Raw genomic sequence first — 24,023 nt, 5'->3', positions numbered from 1 at the left:
GTTCCGAGAAGCTGGAAGATTTAGTAACTTGGCTGTAGTTTGCCCAGAAAGTATTTAAGTAGATTGTTGCTCCCTTCTGTTCACCTAAGCTGCAAACCCAGACCCAGAGTAAGTCAGCTAGTCCTTTTACGGTTGCAGTTTGAGGTGTTTAGCCTGGTCTATGGCCATACCACCCTGAACACGCCTGATCTTGTCTGATCCCAGAAGCTAAGCAGGGTCGGGCCTGGTTAGTACTTAGATGGGAGAAGCATTTAGCCAGTATGTACACAACGGTTTGTTTAGGTTGGCCACAAAAAGCCCGTCAAGGGGGTGGTTCTTTGGTGAGCCAGGGCAATGTTACCTCATTATTTGACTGAATCCAAACACTTTGAATATCTGCTTTCATCCTCTCTTTCAACTGCTTAAAAAATATTTACAAACTATAACTTTTCTTCCAAAGAGCAGTTTTGGCTTCTCATTGGAAGTTAAATTTTACTGTAATCGAAGAAATGTTTTCTTTCTCGTTAGATTTTTATATTCATTATTACATTATGAGATTATTTTTAAAGTGAGTTCATTCAAAAAGTATAGTAATAACAGCTCTTCTGAGGTGTTTAATTCATTATCATTAAAATGTATTCATTTTATCTATCACTGTCATTTAAAGATTAAAACTTTATCAAAACAATGATAAAGCTTATCAGTTGAGAACAATTGGTCATTACATTTCCCGCCTCCCTACCTTTTTAGGTATTTCCAAACTATCATATTTATCCTCCAACTGCACCTCATGTTGCTTATATGCAACCAAAAGCAAATGCACCTTCCTTCTTCATGGCTGATGAACTCCGACAGGTATGCTTTCAGAGTCCCTGGTGGAAATACTTCATGTCTGTTGTGCTTTAGCAAACAACTGGGGAAAGAACAAAGCTCTTTTCAAATCATACAACTTAATCAAATATGCTGTACTAAAGTAGATAGAATTTAGAATTTATGAGTTCTCATTGATTTGTTTATTTAAGGAAACCTGTTATTCAAGAAAATTGCAAGTATGTATTGAGACATAAAACAGACAAGCTGTTTAAATGGGACACCTTTTTATACTTCCTATCCTGTACATTGAAAAGTCTCTCTAACGTAATTAAATAAATTATTTAAGTGGTTTCTAACCTTCAGACAACTTTTTGCTAATATCTATAGGATGAGAATAAGTAGTTTTGGCCTAGAAATAAACCTTATTTTAAAAGAGATTAAAATTTTCTATAAAGTAAGTTTTATCAAATAGTTTTTTTTAAGGTAAACTAACCTAGGTGCTATTTGATATGTAGAATTTCATTTTATACTTATATTCTCAGAAAAATTTTTATTTTACAGAAGTAGGTTATACCAGTATTGTACCAGTGTTGACAAGTGAATTACTGACAAGCTTAGAGTTGGCCTTGAGTTTGCCACCACAGGGTTAGTTATGTGCTTTGGGTTATAGACAGCTACTTCACCCCAACCCTAATTGTGGCTAGGTCTGTCCTATCTAGTTAGACATTTTATCATTATTAGAAATATCACTTCATGTTATTAACATTAAAAAGTACACATACCCCAAAATATTAATACTTAACGTTAGTTATAATAGAAAATCTGATTTCAGAAGCTATGTTTATATGTAAATATACTTGTTTTCTTTTCTTAGGAGCTGATTAACAGGCATTTAATAACAATGGCTCAAATTGATCAAGCAGATATGCCAGGTAAAATATGAATATGAATTTATCCTTTTAAAGGATATTATAATCTTTATGTACATGTTTTTATGTCTTGAGCAGCAGTTGCTAGTTATGAATATATTTATTTGAAATCTACTTTTGAAGAGTTCCAAGATGCCACTGATCATGTAGTTACTTCACTTTTGTGACAATATTCTAGTTCGTTAAAAAAAAAAAAAAGTGCTTTTAGAATTCATGGTGATTTACATCACCTTGCACGGAAATATTAGTGTCTTCTGAAATTTGATGAAATATGGATAAACAGAGGGGGAAGGTAATTACTATTTTTGAAACTATGGTACCAGTGTGCTAATTAAATTCTTTATGTCTTTCTCACAAAAATTTTATGTATGAGGACAACTGAAGTTGACAGGAAGGCTAAGTAATTTGGCTAGTAATCAGCTAGTTGGGTCAGAATTTAAACCTAGGTTATTCTGATTGTACCACAGTGTTTCTTAGAATGCAATTAAAATCTCTTTCCTTAGCTTATTCTGTATATAGCAAGATTAAATATGGTATAATTGAGCAGAACTTTACAAATAAGGTAGTAGGAATACATTTGCCATAGAGATAATCTCAAAACATGCAGTTGTAATCAAGGATTCAGCATAGTCCACTGTGTATCTTGTTGATTGCTAAAGAATTAAAAGAAATATGTCTACCTATTATGCCTCAAGACCAATCTTTTCAGTTTAGAATTTACCATAGCCTTGAGATTTTCAGGTTGGAATTTTCCCTCATTATTTAACATTGTCTGTGAAGCCCTAGCCAGGGTAAAAGGAGAAAATAGGTTTATTTTTGCCTTTCTAGTCTTTATGATGTCATGTATAAATAATATAATTGGAGATTAGACATAATTGGAAATTATGATAGAATTTAGGAAATAGCTGGATATAAGAATAATACATGTCAGTTAAATGTCTATAGACCAGTAGCCAATTAACTTAAAATATGATGAAAAGATGTTACTTGCAGTCGTTTCAGGTTATCAGCAGCTAGGAATAAATACAGCAAAAGATATGTGAAATAATCTCAATGGGGGAGACTTACTAAGAGATATCAAGTAAGATGAATAAATAGAGTAAAATGCTATATTAGAAATAAGAAGACATAATGATTAAAATGTCGGGTTTTCTAAACTGATGTGTAGGTTCGGTTTAATTGCAGTCAAAGCATGCGAGCTGTTTTTACTCATAATTCTTCTGACGCCCATTTTGTGTCCTAACTATTTATTAAGGGCTCAGCCCCACAGAAATACTCCTGTTTCAGATGCCAGCTGAAATGGGTTACCCAGGCTACCCACACTGTGTGTGGCCAACTACATATTTGGGGGTTTCCACAACCACTACCACCACTTCCCCATCCCCCCACACCATTGTTTCAGTAATTTGCTACAATGACTCACTTTAGGTACTACTGCCTGTTTAGTATAGGGGATACAACTCAGAAGAGGCAAATGGAAGAGATGTTTAGGGCAAAGTAAGGCGGGGGAGGGGGGACGGGGATATGCATAACCTTTCCAGGTGTGCCACTCTCCTAGTACCTCAGTGTTTTCATCAACTTGTAAACTCTCTGAATTCTACTATTAAGATTTTGTGTTTGTTTTCATTCTGATTGGAAGTTTCATTGTGTGAGCAGGGTTGATGAAATCTTTAGCTTTTAGTGGTGAACTGAATCTTTAACTTCTTTGTCTAACGTGGGAGTTAGGAGAGAGGGGTGAAAGTCCTAAACTGTCAATCAAAGTTTGATCTTTATTTTTTAAAATTATATTATAGCATAATAGAGCTTTTCATACTATATGATGAAATTTATCAAAGAGCAAAGGACCGAGACTACCTGAGGTACTTTGAAGATGATGAAGAAGAATCTGGTTGTATTGAGGGACGGAAGGCATGATTTGAGTCTGTAATAACTGTGGACAGGGCAATGGATTAGACAGATCGGTTAATGGACAGGGCTAAGGAGAGCCCGGACACATTCTGTGGTATACGTGGCATTGTCAGTGGGGAAAGGAGGCATTGAAAAATGGTTTTCTTTATGGGAAAAGATAAAATTGGATCATTATCTTTAACCACATCTGAAAATCAATTCCAAGTTCATTAAGAACTCAACTGTATAGGGGCACCTGGGTGGCTCAGTGGGTTAAAGCCTCTGCCTTTGGCTCAGGTCATGATCCTAGGGTCTTGGGATCGAGGCCCACATCGGGCTCTCTGCTCAGCGGGGAGCCTGCTTCCCCCTCTCTCTCTGCCTACTTGTGATACCTCCCTCTCTCTCTCTCTGTCAAATAAATAAAAAATGTCTAAAAAAAAAAAAAAAAGATCTCAACTGTATAAAACAAAACTATAGAAACTCTTACTATAAAATCGGTGAATAGTTTTAATATTTCAGTGGGGAAAGATTTCCTCTACAGAAGACAAAGATCATTGTCTCTTAAAGAAAATACTGATAAATTTTACTAAATTAGAATTAAAAACAATCCAAAGATACTCAGAGTAAAGAAAAAACCTGGAAGAAGGTATTCACACAGCTGATGAAGAATATAAAAAACATGATCAGGTAAAAGCATAAATGACTCAATTGAAAAAGGGCCAAAAGAGAGGAGTAGACATGTGAAGAAAGAAGAAATTCACCTGACCAATAGATATATGACAAGATATTGAACATCATTGATAATTAGGGGAAAATACAAATAAGATATCATTTTATTCATTCATTCATTCATTTATGGATTATATTTATTTATTTGCAAGGGAGAGAGAATGGGCAGTGGGGAGGAGCAAAGGCAGGGCAAGAGAGAAGCAGACTCCCTGCTGAGCAGGAAGCCCAATGCGGGGCTCTGTTCTAGGACCCGGAGATCATAACTCAGCCAAAGGCTGACTGAGCCACTCAGGAGCTTGATTTTAAAGTCTCGTCGTATAAAGTATTAGGATACGGATCTGCAGATTCTCCAGTACACTGTTGTTGGTACTATAAATTGGTGAACTTGTTACCACTTTGGAAAACTCCTAAAGTTGAGTATCTGGTATGCAATATGATCCAGCAATTCTCTTCTGGAACTACATAAACTCCTATACATTTTCTTTTCTTTCTTTCCTTTTTTTAAAGATTATATTTATTTATTTGACACACACACACACACAGAGGGCACAAGCAGGCAGAGGGAGATGGAGAAGAAGCAGGCTCCCCGCAGAGCAGGGGAAGTCTGATACAGGACTCGATTTCATGACCAGAGCTGAAGGCAGTGGCTTAATCAACTGAGCCACCCAGGTGCCCCTCCCATACATTTTCAAATGCAAAATGTGTAAAGTATCCATATTGATGTTGCTTAAAATAGCAGAAACTTTGATCAATTCAAATGATAGTGGAACATTGTACAGTGGCTTAAATGAAGAAAGTTTACTGACATGCAACAATACAGAAGACTCTCAGTAATAAAATAGTAAAGTTAGTTGCAGGAGACTACATATAGCATGATAGCTTTTTGTAAAGTTAACTAAAATTATGTATTTACATTTAAGTAAATGTATGTGTATGTGTGTATTTTTATGTAATAAAACTATAAAAAGAGAAGGAAGTGAGAAGGAAGGCAGAGGTTGGTAGAGAGCCATATATTTAGATGTAGGTTAAAGTAATTGAGCTTTTGAGTGCCGAGTTTGCAGATGCTTATTATGTTATTAAGCATAATTAAATAAAAGCAGTCCCTGCATAGACATGAACCGGTGATTTGAGTGTCACAAGCTAAAGGTTATGGTTAATCCAGTTCTGTGCCCCTGTGTTCAACAAATTTTAATAAATGCTTTTTTTTTCTGTCACTGTTCTAACTGCTCTTTTTCGTGTCTTATGTTTACTGTTAATCTTCATCTCATGTTGACTTGTTTATTAGTGTTTGATCTTGCTGGTGTTTTTTTTTTTTTTTCTCTTCCATTCTCTGCTTCATACTCCCACCAGATTAGTACTTCTCAACTTTGAAATAATAATTTATTTCCTGTAGATCAGGGGTTCCCCAACAGGAATGATTTTCCCCCTCACGGGTCATTTGGCAATGTCTGGAACAGTTTGGGTTGTCATACCTGGCAGTGGAGTGCTACTGGCTACTAGCAGGTTGCTTCATACCCTACAATACACAGAAGAGTCCACGACGACAATGAGTGATCCAGTCCAATATGTCCATAGTGCTGAGGTTAAGAAACAGTAGTGAGTCTCAGACAGTCGATACCTTAGATCTAGCCTGTCATTCTGTATGTTCTTTGAGGGGAGGTAGGTTTGAGTAGAGCAAAGACACTGACGTTTTCTTTTTTTATCATTATTGTTAGTATTATTTAGTGGACTTGGACCCCAGCTAACACTTGGGGCTGAACTAAAGAGTGCAGCTCTGTCCATAGCCTTCCAAGTTGATTTTTCTTTATTTTGATTTTTGATATTTAATGATTTAGGCATCCCCTTTTATTCATAAAGGCACTTCCCTTTATTCGTACTTAATTTCGTGCATTTGTTCAGTTGAGCTAGGAACAAAGAAAGAACAGAACAACAATGAATAGTCCTATCAGTGGAAACATTTGGTTTTTAAGGTTAATATTAGGCCACATTTGATTATTTCAGGGTAGAGTGAGAAAAACAATGTTAAAAGGTTACTCTCTGAAACAAGGTAAAATCATAATATACAAACATGAAAAGCATTTTGAAGATTATATTTAAGTCATGAGCCTTTTATAAGACCTATTATAGAGCAGGAATATTAAAATGAATGTGCACACTGGCTTTTTCATAGAGGAGGATAGGAGTTATTTTTGCATTGCTAGCAATTAGCTACATGCAGATTGGGTGTAAAATATCTCCATAGCATCAGAATTAGACACTGGAAGGATATCCTTTGCATAGTGCCTAGTATTCTACTGATCCATAGTTTTGTTTGTTTGTTTGTTTTTCCTGCAGTGTAGAGAATTCAACATGCCTTGTTTGAAAGTACAAATAGGAATAAAGGAGTTAAGAGTGTAAGATTTTTAGTTGATTGTGTCCCTCACTCACTCTTTGTCCCGCTGATGCTATGAGTGCCACTGCTTGGCATAGTGAGTTTCAGGTCCTTAGTATAGCACTTACAGTTCCCTCTGATCCAGTCCCAACATAACTCTGTCAGTTTTTTCTCTACTTGGCTCCTCCTCCGTGGTGTACCGTATTCTCCCACCACATGAGATTTTGCAGTTCCTGAACACAGTGTACACATTCAAGCCTTGGTGGTGGTGGTTCTCTTCACTCCTTCGCCATAAAGCAAAGCACTCTTCTTAGGTCATTTTAGCTCACTGAAAGCAGTCTCATCCTTCAGTTTGTAGTATATGTAGTATATGTACCAAATCTTCTGTTATATCTTTCAGTATCCTTGGGAATGGCTCCCTTCTCCCTTCTGTTTCCATGTGTAGTGGTTCTCAAACTCTGGTCTTTGACCCAGCAGCATCTTTTCTGTATCACCTGGAAACCTGTTAGAATGGCAAATTCTTAGGCCCTACTTAAGATCTACTAAATAAACACTGGGCATGAGGCCCAACAAACTGAATTAATTCTCTCTATGATTCTGAGGGGTGCTAAAATGTAAGGACCAGTGCCATAGTGAGTTGTACTAGTTTCATATCTATTTTCCTTTTACTGTATTATGTTTTCTGTAAATCTCTGTCGTTCTTTTCTAAGTGTCTCGATAACCTGTATTTCATTAATACGGGTTCACCAATACATAGTAGGCACTTATTACATTTTTACTATTTTGAAATTAATGACTTCCTCTTATTAGGTGCTCCTCATGAAATACCCAGAAAACAAAATTTTATTCATCATCTGTATGTGGAAATTACACTGATTATTAAAATAATAAATGGGCAGAAATTACAGCTACATTCCCTTGTTTGTATATACCCTCCTTGTACTGCTTTATTTCAGAAGAACATGCTACTTGACCTTGTTTTGAAAGTTAGATTGAATCAGTGTTTGTTTTGCACTATGGCCAAAATACTGGCTGGGGGTTAAGAGCACAGGACTATAAAAAATCAGAGTCCAGAGTTTGCATCCCAACTCCCTGTCTAGACATGTGATCCTTATTTTCCTTACTTACGAAATAGAGAGTTCTGTCTCCTTTGGTTTCAAAAACTAAGAGTTAGTGAATGTAAGAATTTAGTAAAGGCAAGAGGGGTCATTTTGAACCTATCTTCTGGAATGACAGTTTTTTTCATAGGGTTTTATATGTATTTCTTAAGTCATAAGTAAAAAATTATTGGTGGTTTTCATCTAGTTTGGTTTTTTTGGTTTTGTTTTTAAAAAGATTTACTGCTGTGTTTTAAAAATAGTGTTAAACAGGGTTGCCTGGGTGGCTTAGCTGGCTAAGTGTCTGACTTTTGCTTTGTCTCAGGTCATGATTTCAGGGTTGTGAGATGAAGACCCACGTTGGGTTCTGCATTCATTGTGGAGTGCTCTTAAGATTCTGTCCCTCTCCCTCTGCCCGCCCCCCCTTCCCGCTTGCTTGTACCTGTTCTCTTTCTCTAGTGAAATATAAAAATAAAAAATATAAATAGTGTTAAACATATTTATTGTAACAAATTTGGCAAGTGTGAACTAGTGTAAAGAAGAGAAGGGGCGCCTGGGTGGCTCAGTGGGTTAAAGCCACTGCCTTCGGCTCAGGTCATGATCTCGGGGTCCTGGAATGGAGCCCCGCATCGCATTGGGCTCTCCGCTCAGCAAGGGAGCCTGCTTCCTCCTCTCTCTCTCTGCCTGCCTCTCTGCCTACTTGTGATCTCTGTCTGTCGAATAAATAAATAAAATCTTTAAAAAAAAAAAAAAAGAGAATAAAAATCCTCCCACTCAGAGGTTACAATTGTTAACGTTTTTGCAGTATTCCTTAGATGATTTTCTGTGCATATTCTGCATGTTCACTAGCTTGCTTTTCATTTGAAATATCTTGAACATTCCTGAGCCATTCAAGATATTTAACAGAATGGAAGCTGTCTGGTTGGAAAATGTAATTTGATTGTATGTGAAGCATTAAAAAACTCTTGTCGTTTTGGATTGTAAAACCAGTAACAGAAAACAAATTGCCTATACTCTGTAGAGAAACCAGTCACTGAATACATTTAGTCTTTATAAGAAACAACAAATTGGGGACGCCTGGGTGGCTCAGTTGGTTGAGCAGCTGCCTTCGGCTCAGGTCATGATCCCAGCGTCCTGGGATCGAGTCCCGCATCGGGCTCCTTGCTCAGCAGGGAGCCTGCTTTTCCCTCTGCCTCTGCCTGCCATTCTGTCTGCCTGTGCTCGCTCTCCCCCCCCCTCTGATAAATAAATAAAATCTTAAAAAAAAAAAAAAAAAAAAGAAACAACAAATTGGGATTCAAGATAAATAGTTTTTTTTAATGCCTAACTAAAGTATCATGAGCAAATTCCAATACATTATCCTGGTTATTCTTAAACATAATTTTTCTTACTTTGAGGAACACTGAAAGCATAAGGTAAAGTTGTTTTCAATTTTTTTCTTTTACATTTTGCTAGGAATTAAAATTGTGCTATTCTACCCTATGGTTGAACGTTTTGATAGATTGCCATATTTACACATACATACACAGACATGTCACACATATGCTCTAACTTAATGTTACTTGTTCTGAATTTCTTTATGCCTTAAAAAACAAGAATGCATATGCTTAACACCACTAAGTATATTTTGTGTAAACTTTATAGATGCAAAATCTGTCTTGATTTTTATTCAACATCAGAATCAATAAATGTTTAACATCTCTAAGTGAGAAAATAAATTGTTTCTAATAGCTGAGAAACAAAGAGTAGTTTTGTGCAATTAGAGATAAGAAATGTTTTCGATGTATGAAATCTGGTTGTTCTTTTGTTGTTTTATAATGCCTATTTTTATTGATAGTGAGACCAGTTTGGTTTATAGAATTGTTACAAATGTTGACACTTCCAGAATTCAAAAGTATGTTTTGATACCAGTGGTTTATGGTAGATTGGGTTTCTTTATTTCTCTGAAAGATTGATGAATATCAGGAAATTAAAGTTGTCTTCCTGTGAATTACTCTAGCAGTCCCTACAGAAGTTGACAGCTACCATAGCCTCTTCCCTCTAGAACCACTGCCACCACCCAACCGGATACAGAAATCAAGTAATTTTGGATACATTACATCTTGCTACAAAGCTGTTAATAGCAAAGATGATCTGCCATATTGCCTTCGGAGGATACATGGTAAGGAAGATAAATTATCCTCTTTTTGAAGCATGTTATTGAGGCTAAGATTATTGAAATATTCCTGCATATATTTATTTACTTAATATGTAGGTTTAAAGGATAATAAATAAATGTATTTCATTTGGAAATTAATAGCTCACAAATGATACATAACATGGCTTATTCTTCACATTTCTGATGGAATAAAGGGGAGATGTCACTTACAGTTGAATCGAAAAGATTTTCTTTTCCAGGTTTTCGTCTTGTCAACACAAAGTGCATGGTGTTGGTCGATATGTGGAAAAAAATTCAGCATTCAAATATTGTAACCTTGCGTGAAGTATTTACCACTAAAGCATTTGCAGAGCCTTGTGAGTAATTTGTACTTGTCTTTCTGCTTATGGGCTTCATTATTTGAAGTCAGATTGCAGTAATGAGTGTTTGTGTTTTATTTTAAGCTCTTGTGTTTGCATATGATTTCCATGCTGGAGGAGAGACTATGATGAGCAGACACTTTAATGACCCTAATGCTGATGCCTATTTCACAAAGAGAAAGTGGGGTAAGAAAAAGATGCAAGCGCACTATGTTTTGACAAATGCTTTTGCTCTGTGAAAGAGTAGTTTTGTATTTTTAAATGCATGTAAATTTGTCCCTGTAATCAATGCATTTTAAAAAGAAATGTCTTAAAGAATTGAAGTCAATCTGTAACCAGCTGGAAAATAGGGTAGTGTGTGTATAGACTGAGATGAAGACAGGGTGTGAAAGATTCATGGAGGTATTTGAAGACTGAATAACCAAGAATATGATAGAAGTGTTTTCCTTTTAAACATTTTTTTTTTTTAAATACAGTGCTTTCTGAAGAAAGACTGTTTGAAAAATGATGCCTGTAGCTTCACTGCCAAAGCACAGCCATTATCATCTCTTTGTATATTTCTTTCCAGTCTTGGTTTTTTGTTTTGGTTGGTTTTTTTGGTCTCCTTTCATATCATTTCCTTTTCCTTTTATCATTTTGTGTCATTGCATCTTTCATTTATTTTAAGTATTTTATTTTTTTAATCATTTATATTTTCTTTTTTTAAAATTTAATTTTTCTTCAGTGTTCCAAAATTCATTGTTTATGCACCATACCCAGTGCTCCAAGCAATACGTGCCCTCCATAATACCCACTACCAGGCTTAACCCACCCCACCCCCAAAATCCCCATTTTCCCCTAAGTTTTATATTCTCTGAATATAATTTAATGACTCATAGTCCAGTGTGACTATATAGCATTTATGAAATGATTTTCCTAAAAAGATGCCTTTTTTTAAAGGTAGGACTTCATGTTACTTAAGGAATTAGTCTTTGAAATAAATTCTCAGGTAGCATTTACTTAAGCAGGAATATATTCTTTTTTTTTGCCCCTTTCCAGTATTCATAGTTCAAAGAACCAAAATATTGTAGCTCTGTTCCAATAGATGTTTATTAAAGGGTAAAATAACTTCAGAGTAAAAGTAGGTCCATTTTGAGATGTCTGTTAATTAACTTCTATTTGGAGAGGAAAATGTATGTATCATTCTCTTGTTTAGTGACAGGAAAAGAAGCATTGAATTCTTTTAAAAAAATGTTTATTATTGAAGTTGACAAACCATTGCATTTTTTACTGTGGCTTTTAATCTCTTTAAAATTTTCTTGAGTACATACTGAGAAAAACTAAGGAGAAAGAAAGATGTGAATCCACGTTATACTATCTTTTGAATTGTGACTCCTTAAAGACTCTGAATTATGGATAAAAATATATTACTTCTGTTTACTTGTAACTTTGCTTTCTGACAGTTGGAAGAAGAAAGCTGTGGTTACATGGCTGTTTTCACGTTAAAAATCTGGTCATATGGTGTGGTCATTTTTTTTTCCTTTTGCCTTGTCATCTGTAGACACATACATAATTTTGTTGAAGGGGATGTGGTATAACTTTTCCTATAGATGAATATAGCTGTAGTTGTTCAAGTTTATTTTTGTAGTAACACCTGTGAGATGACTGTTGGCTTTAATTTATAGCTGGGTTTCTCAACCTCAGCACTGTTGACATTTAGGGCTAGATAATGATTTTGTGGGGGCTGTCTGTCCATTCCAGGATGTTAAGCAGCAGCCCTGGCCTCTACCCTCTAGATGCCAATAGCAAGCCCCTTCTCCAGTAGCGACACCAAAAATATCTCCATACATTGCCAAGTGTGACCTAAGGAGCTGAATTGACCCCTGTTGAGAACCACTGATGATAGCACTCCTTTCTAGTTAGTGTTTTAATCTTTATTTTTGGTGTTGATTGATTATTTGATGTATTATGTTTACATTTTCAAAGGAGTCATTCCTTTTTCTGATATTTGAAAATAATGTTTGAGTAGTAGATTTCCTTGGACATACTGTATATACTTTGATTTGTAGGAACTTCTCATACGAGACAATTGTCAGTTTTCCTGTTGTGAATATTAAAGGAAGAAAAAAGTGTGTGTATAAACTTTTGGAGAGACATAGATGGAAGTCCTTAACGTTTTCTTATATTATTTAACTTGGTACAAATTAAAAGATTACATATAAGAAATATACTAGTTCAGAAAATGGGAATAATAATCATGTCATACTGGACTATAGGAGTTGTGATGAGAGGTTTAAAATGGCACCAGGAGGCTCTGCTGCTTTTGACAATAATAAAGGTTAAGACAGAGTCTGCCACAGAGTAAGCAAGCACTGTGTTTGCTATAAATACTTTTTTCTTATTACCATGTTTATTAAATAGTTTGATCTAAAGTCTTCATAGTCGTCTTTGATGATGTCTTGGCACTTGTTACTAGAGCCACTTTTTGAGTTATTTAACACTGTTTTCCAGAATGTGTTATCTTCAACCTGTTGAAATTGAGGGAAAGCAGTTTTTTAATTTCGTATTTTTCTTGGAAATGTTATCCCAGTCCACAGATTTGCTCTTTATTACCTCTGCAATTAACATTTAACTGTGTTGCTCTTATACCTAATTCACAAAAAATTTGTTCACAGTCATAAGAACACTTGAATTTATAAGGTCGTATTCCCTGAAATAATTAAAAAATCTTTATTAAATTTCTGTGACTCCTTTTCCACTGATTTAAGGGTTAACAGTGACCCAGGAAATAGTATTAAGAAGCATTTTTTTTCTTTTTTAAGATTTTATTTATTTGAGAGAGGGAGAATGTGAAAGGCAGGGGTAGGGCAGAGGGAGAAGCAGGGGAGCCCGATAGGGACTCGATCCTGGAACTCTAGGATCATGATGTGAGCTGAAGGCAGTCGCTTAATGGACTAAGCCAGCCAGGCACCCTCAAGAAGCACTTAAACAAGAGATGAGGGGCATCTGGGCCACTCAGTCAGTTAAGCACCCAATTCTCGATTTGGGCTCAAGTTATTATCTCAGAGTCGTGAGATCAAGCCCTACATTGGGCTCTGTGCTGGGCATGGAACCTGCTTAAGCTACACTCTCTCCTCCTCTCCCTTTTCCCCTCCCCGCTCCCAGCTCCCTCCCACCCCTGTTCGTGTGTCTGTTCACTATCTCTCTCAAAAAAAAAGATAGACTCAGAATTTTCCTCTCATGATAGATTGGATTATTTTTGTTTAATTATTAGATATGATATTAGATGGTAATACTCAGTGTTTTACATTTTTATTTTTATGAGTTGGATACCATCCTGCCTAACTGACATGGCTGTAAGAAACGAGACTGGGAAGTTTATGGGGAATAAGAAAATATTCAGCATAAATGATGGTAGAGACTCATTTTTCTTTCAAGCCACAGAATGAAATTGTTCACCTACCTGAACAGTAATAGAGGCTAAGATTATTTTAAGTAAAATAATAATCTTCACCATCCTGTTTTTATTCAGAATTTACATTTATTTGGTTCACAACTAAATAAATATAAATTCTTTAAATAATTTTGTTTATTCGGCAATTACAACAGTCACAGAAAAGAGAACTTCAGTGAGAGCTCTGCTGCTAACAGTATAAAGGTATGATCTTGTAAATAGGAAATTGGAGTTTGTCTCTTAATGTTTTACTAATAAACTAAAATTTATATATAAACAAATAAAATATAAACTTATATTTATATTTTGATATATTTTAATATATGATACGTATTAATATATATTAATAAACATAAGTTTATATGTATATATTAATATATACATACATACATGTGTGTATGTAGGTATGTATAAACTGACAAGTTATGGGGCGCCTGAGAGGCTCAGTTGGTTAAGTGTCTGCCTTCGGCTCAGGTTGTGATCCCGGGAACCTGGGATCTAGTCCCACATAGAGCTCTCTGCTCAGTGGGAAGCCTTCTTCTCCCTTTACTCTCCTTCTGTATGCGCACTCTCTCTCTCAAATAAATAAATAAAATTTTTGAAATAAATAGACAAATTGTGCCATGATACATGAATTTTTTTAATTAATTTTGGTTTGATGTTTTAGTATTTCAGTTGGTAATTTAAAAGGTGTCATTTTTGTTTTGTAGGTCAGCATGATGGACCATTGCCCAGACAGCATGCAGGATTATTGCCAGAGTCTCTTATTTGGGCATATATCGTCCAACTGAGTTCTGCATTGCGTACCATTCACACAGCAGGTTTGGCATGTCGAGTTATGGACCCAACAAAGATTCTAATAACTGGCAAAACAAGGTACTAGCATTTTGAGTTTTGGTTTCTTTATTGCATGTCTAACCTATGACAGCTTAGTAAACTGATTTAATTTTACCTTTTCATGTATTCCATCCAGAACAGCTGCTGTGACTTTGAGTTTAAAAAAGAAATGTTGAATTCTTAATAAAATGCCTGGTTATTAACCAAGAATCTTGTAAGGGTTTGGAAAGTATATATAGTTAGGGTTGGGGGGATATAGACATAATATCAATATACCTTTTCTGTGTATAACTGTGGTTCTCAGATTGTAGCATGAAACAGAATTACCTGGAGGGCTCATTAATAAGCACACTCTATTGGGTTCTACCCCAGAGTTCTCCTTCAGTAGGCCTGACAATTTACATTTTCAGCAAGTTCTTAGGTGATGCTATTGCTGTTCACTGGGTCCCCTGCTTTGAGAATCACTGACACAAAATCAAGTAACAGCCCTTGACTTCACCACTTTTATTTGAATTACTCTAATTTTGAGAGTTATCTCAAACAGCATAGCATAAAGAGCTCAAGATTTGGTATCTGGTTATTTGGGTTCATCATATTCTAAGTCTGTTAGTTGCTATATATATGATCCTGAGCAAGTTCTGTAACTTCTGTGTATGCAACAACTTTGTAAGACAGGTACTACTATTATCTGTTCCACATTTATAAGGTACCTCTCTCAGAAGATTATTGAAAGGATTGAATGATTAATACATGTAAAATTGAGTGACTAATACATTGAGTGGTACCTAATATATAAATGTGAGAAATCTGATTAGTCTATTAGTACCTAATATATAAATGTGAGAAATCTAATTAGTTCTCTTTCGTGAATAACTAATAAAGAAGCAGCTTGGTGTGGTGAAACAACCACTGGCCTGGTAGTCAGAGAGTTGTAGTCCTGACTTTATTCATTTCTGGCTTCTATAACATTATAGGCCTGTCATTAGTATTTTTGAGCCTTAATTTCCAACTCATCTCTAAAGTGGTGTTTGATAGAGGTTACATGGGGAGGCTAGACTAGATAATATTCTGAGATCCTTCCTAATAATATAGGAAGTATTAAAAAAAATTTTCATTTTAATAATTTTTTAAAAATTCTCTGGTCTTTAAAGGTTGCGAGTAAATTGTGTTGGAGTTTTTGATGTTTTAACATTTGATAACAGTCAGAATAATAATCCATTGGCATTAATGGCTCAATACCAGGTGAGTAAGAATGAACATGGGTACTTCCTTAATAACTTAAGGCTTGATTTTCTTTTAAGACAGATTTTATTTATTTTTAAAGTGTTTCTGGGGTGTTAAATCTATATTTCAATTTATTCTGGGGGTGTCTCTGTGCCAACTGTGAACATTTATTTCTTAATCACTGTTAAGAATGTAGTGTAGAGCCCTTACAAGTGGGAATATAGAAAGTTAATGACAGTGTCAAAGACTAACTGTTCAAATGAAAATGTATTTTTGTGATGAGGAAATTTTTCCTCAGCATAGATTAAAACAGATTAATTAGTTGAATAAATAATATTAATTGACATTTTCATTTTTTCAATTCTTTAACGTGTTAAAATTATAGCTGCTATTTTTACTTTTAGATACTGTCCCCCTACCAATCCAAAAATTTTAGAAATATTTTTGAAGGAATATTATTGTATTGCCATTTTTAAAATATTTTCTTTTGCATACTCCTTGTATATAATCAGAATTTGATTCTAGGCTAGTCATAATAATAGTGTAGATCTAGGCCCCTTTGATGTTTTTTGCTGTTTATTTCATACTTGATTCATACGAGGCCTAGGAGAATAAGACCCTGTCTCTGCAGGGAGCATTAAGTGTGTTGCTTTTGCCTTGATTACTCTGTGCAAGTAACACGGCTCTGTAAAGTAATTATTTCATATCATTCATCATTGCAGTACTTCACATTTTTTAGAGGATATGCAGGTGCTGTTTTAAGACCATGTTAATTTTTGTGTGAGAAATTTTTGGTGTTTCTGAACATTTATTAACTGATAGAAGTTTGATATAAGGCAGAATCTCTTAATTACATGGAGAAACAAGGAAGGAAAAAAACACTTTACCTTTTCTCTGCCTTCTCATTTTGACTTGTTTTGTTTAAATCCTTAAAAAAAAGATTTTAGTTTGCTTTATATTATAAGCCAAAATTTTTGAACAAAAAGAAAAAGGATGAGAACTAGTAGAGTCTAAGTAGTGCCTAGTAATCCAGTTCATGTGTAAACCTCTTCTTTTACTGTAGAACCAGGGACAGTACAGTCCCCAAGATTTAGAGCCACTCATCACTTTGAGTTGTATGCAGACTTTTCACATCTTCCTTCCCCTCTGCTCCTGCCCAGCCAAACTCAGCAGCAGCCAAGCTGTCCTGGTTGGTAGCACCATCTAGTGGGCACCACACAGAAGAATTTGACTACTCTTTCCCCCCAGCAGCTTTCTTCTGCCAAAGGGGATTTGCTCACTCTTTCTTATCAAGGGTGGTGGTTCTTAGTGACTTTCCTTCTTAGCTTCTTATACCTGGTGCTTAACTAACAAGCTCTGGAGATTTTTCTTCCTAATCCCTTTGCTTCTAGAAGTGACTGATTATTGATTGAAATACTAGTGATTTTTCATGTATCCAGGAAAATAATATTGAATTTTTGAGGAGAAATTAGACATTATTTAGAACCATTGCCACCTAACTTTATTGCAAGTATCTGGAAACCCCAGGTCCTCACTAAAAAATGAAACCACTTATAGTTTTGTTTTTTTACAAGTATAGCCTTAAGGCTCTCATTCTTCTTTATTCTTGAATAGAGTTCTTTAAAAAAAAAAAAAAATTACTGGTATAAGACTACTTTGATTTTGGTTTTCTGTGAGTATCATAGCAGTATTATCTTCCCTTTTTTCTTTGTAAATATACATTATTTCAGTTATGTTAGTGGTTGTGTAGTTACCTTGAAAAACAACTCTTTTTAAGAAAAAGTAACTCTAGAATTTCAAACAAACAACTCTTAAGTAAGCATTTGGGACAATTGATTGGTCATGATTCATAAACTCAGGCTGCTTTCAACCAGTCATCACCTTCCCTTTATTTTCCAGCAGTAAAGGATATCTCAGTTTTTCTTTTTTTTTTTCCCCCTTTATTTTTTGGGGGTGGGTGATGTTTGTGTGGAAGATTTTTCATATAGCTTATGGTAAGGTAAAGGAGAGAATTAAAGATAGTCCCAGTGGGGGATTGTGATTGTAGAGAAGAGGGTACATGAGAAAGGAGTGCATTGTTTCTTGTAGTCTATTTTTCATAGTCTGTTTCAGACACGTGAATAGAGACTGACTTTCAGTAAAGTGGACATAAGTAGAGCCATAGATAGAATCAGAGAAAAATCAAGAAATCAAGAATCAGGAAGAAACTGAAAATGAGTGGGGGGAAAACCTCCAGAATTCAACAAATGGGGGGAAAAACCAGATGGAGGTAAGAAGCAAAATAACAAATGGAAAACTATTTAGCTGGCAAATAAGGAAAGGAGAGTTACTAAGCTTTTATGATGTTGAACTCTCTTAATTAAACAGGACTTCATGAACCTCTTAGTTAAAATTATTTCTAATTTAATCTGGATTATGTGATGTGTATACCTTATTTCTAAAAGTGTGCATTCCCACCTTGAGTCAGCTTTAGAAAGGTGGTGGGATGTATTCAAAATCAGATGTTCTTATTTTAAAATCCCATCCAGTCTTTCAGCTATCTTGGACTTTGTTATCCTGTCTCATTAATAGGAAATACTGGAGTGTTCTAGGTGGGAGGTTTAGTTACAGCATCAATTCAGGGTGGAGCCAAACTGAAAATTCTATTGTTTTAAGGGTTGGGAGGCTGTGTATTGGTACATGCTGCTCAGATACTTGGTAACTAATATCAACCTTCAGTTTGCTGAGGATATGGGATTGAAACACAGAAATTTACATTTAGCATTTTCATGTACTGATTTCTCTTGACCCACATTTTTATGGTTTCATTATATAACTTGGAATATTTTACTTGACCTTGAGGATGATTGAGGGGAATCCTTTTTGAGTTCGTTCATAGCAGTGCCCTCCGGAGAACAGAAATGTTGGCAACCGTAATAGTGTTCCTTCCCATGCCACCTCCCCTCCTGCCTTTCTGGGCTCCTAACTCTATACCATGAATGAAGTTGTGAGAAGTTTCTTTGACGTAAATCCTTGGCATCTCTTTTTCTGATAGAATCAGAGTAGTTTTTTTAATCCATGTTTCCACTGGTTATAGGATCTCATGTTCAAAGTGTCAGATTCATCAATGCTGGTTTTGGATGAATTTTTGAATTTGGATTTTTTGATGTTATTTTAGTAATGGGAGTTTGACTTCTTCTTTATACTTTATTATAAAATGTTGCATAAAATGTTAAGGGTAGCTGTATAGTGCTTAAGTTTCATTAGTGACTTCCTTCAAATATTCACCTATTTTGCAACTATACCATTTATAAACGTTCCATGTTTCACAAAGCCAGTGGTTCTTAACCCTGGCTGCATACCAGAATTCTTGTGGAAACTTTGAAAAATTCTAATACCTAGAGTTTACTCCAGACTGGTAACACCAGAATTTGGGTCAAGGGGATGGTCACAGGGTGATTTTTTTTTTTTTAAAGCTCCTCAGTTGATTTTAATGTATAGTTAGATTTGAAAACTTTTTATAGTAAATCAGTATTTAGTAAATGTATCCAGTAATTCAGATCAGGTCTCAGATCTTGAAGATCTACAGTTTTCTGTCAAAATTACTTCGAATGATTGTATTTAACGCTGAGCTATTCCATTCTCCTAGGCATATAATTATTATAGTTACCTGCCAAGAAGGGCCACTTTGGATAACCATTCTGTTTCCTGGAGTTGTAATAGGTAATAGAGAGTTTACCTCAATTCAGCTAGCTGTCTTTTGAAAATTCTTTTAGAAGGAAAGCCTCAGAGTGGTAAATCTTAAAAAATAAACAGGTAGGGAAGTAAGCAGGCAGGCAGATAGAGAGATATTTAAATAGATACCAAGTGACTACAGAGCTCTCAAAAAACTGTTATAAGGAAAAAATTTTGGAAACAAAGACAGACAGGATGTCATTGGGGTTTGCAGTGTTTTCGATGTTCTAGAAAACTTGCTCTGAAATCAGGTAATGGTTATGTTGTGTTCGGAATAAAGGAATAACTTTTCTTCAAATAATTCTTCAAACTCCCACTGTATTTTGGGTATAATGGAAAGTAAAAAGGGGGCATACTATAAGTTGTAATGATCATAGTAAAGCGAGTATATAGTAACCAGCCTTAAATTTCTTGTAAGAAGAATGTTAGCTCTGTCTAAATTAAAAAAAAAAAAAATTTTTTTTTAAATTTTAAAGCAGCAATTCCATAGTTGGCTTGTAAATTGCTCAGAGTAATGTTTCTTGGAGCTACATTCATCAGAATTGTCTGGGTGCTTTTAAAATGTTGGGCCTGCTCTCCCAGACCTACCGAATGAGAATCTCTGGTGGAGAGGCTCATCTTACCAGCTCCCAGGTGATTCTGAGCGCCAGTATTTGAGAAACCTGTGCTGGGAGTTCTGCAGCTTTTTTGTAAAGGTGCGGCAGTAGTGGCAGTGTGCTATATTTGTGCCTTATAAAATAAAAATTAAAAGTTATATTTATTCTTCCATGTCAGCAAGCAGATCTGATATCATTAGGAAAAGTTGTGTTGGCTTTGGCTTGCAACTCTTTGGCAGGAATTCAGCGAGAGAATTTACAGAAAGCCATGGAACTGGTGACAATCAACTACTCCTCTGACCTGAAGAATCTGATTTTGTAAGTTTTGCAATACAATTAAGTGTATGTAATGATCATGAGATGAGACAGCTTTTTCATAAAGACCTTTAATAGATTGTAATTTTAGTTCTTACTATTCAAAATCAGGCAGAACACAGTTAAACAACCTTTAAATTCTTTATTGTTAAGTATATATTTCTTTGAATAAATTCATATACCAGTGTATTTATTTAGTTATTGATGTTTTAAACATTTGGCCTCTAAAGTTGCATTGGTATTCAACTAGCTACATACACATTTTAAGTTTAAAATAAAATAAATTCTTCAGTTGCACTAGCCACATTTTAAGAGCTCAAAAGCCACATGTGGCTTCTGGCTAATACATCCCATAATCTCAGAAAGTGCAGTTCGACAGTGCTGCTCTAGAGTGATCGGTATCTCTCTGAATGCTGTCATAAATAAACCTCTGATGTGATCCAGTTACAGACTGTGTAGCCAAAACATCCACTCCAGAAAGTATGTTCATCAGAGTCCCTTTGCTTCTACTCCAGTATCTTCAGACTGTCAAGAAGTCCCTGAGTATAGGCTTGAAATGTATTTGACTTGGGAGGAACCCACTGTGGAGTACAGTCATCACAGAAAGACTCAGACACACACCTGTCTGAGATATATCTAACATTGGGGAATTCTAGAGGGTGGACAACCATAATTCTTATTCTAAGTTATTCTAGAGAATAGACGCTAGGCTATCTCTTGACATTTTTCCCATTCTGTTCTAGAAGCGGTTGGAGCACAATAATCCTTTTCAGTGTCTTAGTTTTAAGCTGTTCGTTCTGATTTTTTTTTTTTTTTTTTTTTTTTTTGTAGTCTTGGATGGCTCAGTTTCTTTTTTGGACTAGTCCTAGATATAGAATTGAGGGTTAGAGGATGGGGATGCCCACTTGTGCTTTGTTACACTAGTGTAAATGTCCTTGCTCATGACAGAGTCCTTAGAAGCCAGTAGTTGCCCCGTGTTCCTGTTAATAATCAGATGATTGCTCTTTCAAATGAAAATATTTGTTTCATATGTTTTCACAGCAGTGATTCCTAGCCTTAATTTGCAACATCTAGGATGTTTCAAATAATCTCAAGTAGTAATCTCCAAATTTTCTTTTTAAAAAATTGGGAGTAAAGGATATAATTGAAACAAACTAGCCATATGTTAATAATTGTTGAAACTGGGTGATGGGTACATGGACATTCATTATACTATTCTGTCTATAAATTTTCCTTAATAAAAATTAAGTAAAAAAGCAGTACTTTCATACTAATAACAGCTGTATAGAGCAACAGACTGTGTATCAGGTACTTTTGAACTGATGTGAATGAATTAATTTTCCCAATAACCTTATAAATTAGCTCCATTTTAGAGATGACAAAACTGCGGCATGGAGAGGTACAGTAACTTGCCAGAGTTACAAAGCTTGTAATAACTTTTTAAGTAGTTAGATATAAATATGTCAGTAATTACAGAAAAATAGCTAAGATAGAGATTATCCACATGAGTATTTTATTCAACAAAAGAATGCCTTTTCTGTGCCAGACTGAAGATACTGTGAACAAGATGAACAAAATCCCCTAACTTCTGGAGCTTCCACTTAATGGGGAGGAGATCACAAACATGTAAACAAATAAGGTGTTTGCAGGTAGTGCTAAAGTCCAATGAAGAAAGTAAGATAGAATTATAAGCAGAGAGTGTGAGAAGGGGAGGCTACTTTAGTGAGAATGGTTAGGAAATGGCTCACTGGTCAGGATAGGCAATAACAGGTCACTTTGTATTCTAGCAGGTAGCTTTTTAAAATGTATTTTTCTGCCTCAGTTATAATGGTGAAACTGAATTGGTCTCTTCTGATGTATGTTAGTGCATAACATGACAACTGGTAGATGAAGTTACAGAGCAGAAGGCAGCTTCCTAAAAAGTTGGGCCTTGTTTAATTTATCAAAATTGAAGACCCAGTTTCAGTTTCAAAAAATATTTTGAAGAGCAATGGAAAAATCTCTTCCCTATAATCACCCCCTATTTCACCCCTCCCAGAAAGTTTGTAACAGTCTTTTCATGTCCCACTATTGTAAGAAAGGATTTGAGAATGGAAATGATTAAGTGTAACTCTACTCAACTTTCCTTTCTCATTTTCATAATAGCAAAGATGTAAAAGAGACTTATTTCTTCTGTTGGATCTTAAAATTTTCCAGAGAAATTATTAAGTCTTATTTATTTATTTATCTATTTATTTATTTTTAAAAGATTTTATTTATTTATTTGACAGACAGAGATCACAAGTAGGCAGAGAGGCAGGCAGAGAGGAGGAAGCAGGCTCCCCACTGAGCAGAGAGCCCAATTCGGGCCCCGATCCTAGGACTCCGGGATCATGACCTGAGCTGAAGGCAGGTGCTTAACCAACTGAGCCACCCAGGCACCCGAGAAATCATTAAGTCTTACAAGTGAACTTGACTTGCATGAAAAAATGTTTTCGAATTTATGTAAGCTAATATGATGGTAGCAGCGACAGCTTTGTGCTTGTGGGTTGTGTTGTTTTTTAAAGTACGTGTTTGGCATTCAAGTGATTCTTCTTTATCTTCACCAGATATTTGTTGACTGACCAAAACAGGATGCGAAGTGTAAATGACATCATGCCCATGATTGGTGCTCGATTTTATACTCAATTGGATGCTGCTCAAATGAGAAATGATGTCATAGAGGAAGACCTTGCAAAGGTAACGATCTAGTTACAAAGAGATATACACACTTGGCACCTATATGTGTAGAGAGAAAGAAAACAGTAATTTCTGTGCTAAGTTGGCTAAGACTATTTGCAGATATATTTGTCCAAACTTAAGGTTCAGTATTTTGATTTCTTATGTTCTCTGGGCATTTTTTTTTTCTCTTCATGATTTTGCTACAGTCACTTGACATAGTCTTGATGTTTTTTTTCATGTACAAACATTACCTTAACCGTTCTTAAAAATGCCCAGCTGCATGATCTTCTTGAATATTACTGTTGAATGAAATGGAAATATTATATTCCAAACTATAACCAAAAGGTGGGGATTTTATGATTTAGTATTTATTGTTTAAAGGTAATATTGGTATAGGATACCAGTTTTGTAAAATTTTGCTTTTATTTTCAGTTAGCTGGGATATTAATACTCTCTTTCTTTTCAAAATGTTTTATAGGAGGTTCAAAATGGAAGACTGTTTAGGCTTCTAGCAAAATTGGGAACAATCAATGAGAGGCCGGAGTAAGGATTTTCAGTATTTAACAATATATTTTCAATCAGGGGTGCTAATAGGAATGTGTTTTCCTTAATCTTACTGGTTTTATTTGGAAAAAGAGAAAAATTCTCATGTGAAGTGACATTAAGCCTGCTGTGGTAGCAATTAGGATGCTGCTTTTTAAACTATAGCCTAGATGTGGTTGTTCTTAGGTATTCCACACACACACATACAGAAAAGATACTGTTAGAACTCTCTGTTGTGGTTTATACAGGAGGGAACATTTTATGACAATCAGTACTGCCTCTATCCTGTCTCCTTTTTGAAGTGTGGTCAGTTCAGTTTACCGTAGGCAGATTAGAGAC

At 35.3% G+C, this 24,023-nt stretch overlaps 1 protein-coding gene across 6 annotated transcripts in view; it reads left to right on the top strand.

Moving 5' to 3' along the window:
* PAN3 (poly(A) specific ribonuclease subunit PAN3) overlaps positions 1-24,023 on the top strand; it is a 137,822-nt gene that overhangs the window by 100,966 nt on the left and 12,833 nt on the right. For 5 of the 6 annotated variants that reach the window (XM_059144579.1, XM_059144578.1, XM_059144577.1 and 2 more), the window contains 10 exons: positions 730-834; positions 1,667-1,724; positions 9,805-9,966; positions 10,203-10,319; positions 10,407-10,508; positions 14,466-14,631; positions 15,744-15,834; positions 20,305-20,444; positions 23,030-23,159; positions 23,620-23,684. In XM_059144579.1, coding sequence (XP_059000562.1) covers positions 730-834; positions 1,667-1,724; positions 9,805-9,966; positions 10,203-10,319; positions 10,407-10,508; positions 14,466-14,631; positions 15,744-15,834; positions 20,305-20,444; positions 23,030-23,159; positions 23,620-23,684 — 1,136 coding nt within the window. The remainder of the gene's footprint in view (positions 1-729; positions 835-1,666; positions 1,725-9,804; positions 9,967-10,202; positions 10,320-10,406; positions 10,509-14,465; positions 14,632-15,743; positions 15,835-20,304; positions 20,445-23,029; positions 23,160-23,619; positions 23,685-24,023) is intronic. The other variant, XM_059144575.1, reaches the window with a different exon arrangement.

Source organism: Mustela lutreola, chromosome 13 (genome assembly GCF_030435805.1).
Source record: "Mustela lutreola isolate mMusLut2 chromosome 13, mMusLut2.pri, whole genome shotgun sequence".
Lineage (NCBI taxonomy): Eukaryota > Metazoa > Chordata > Mammalia > Carnivora > Mustelidae > Mustela > Mustela lutreola.
The sequence above is the reverse complement of the archived record's forward strand: the minus strand, read 5'-3'. Positions and strand labels throughout refer to the sequence as shown.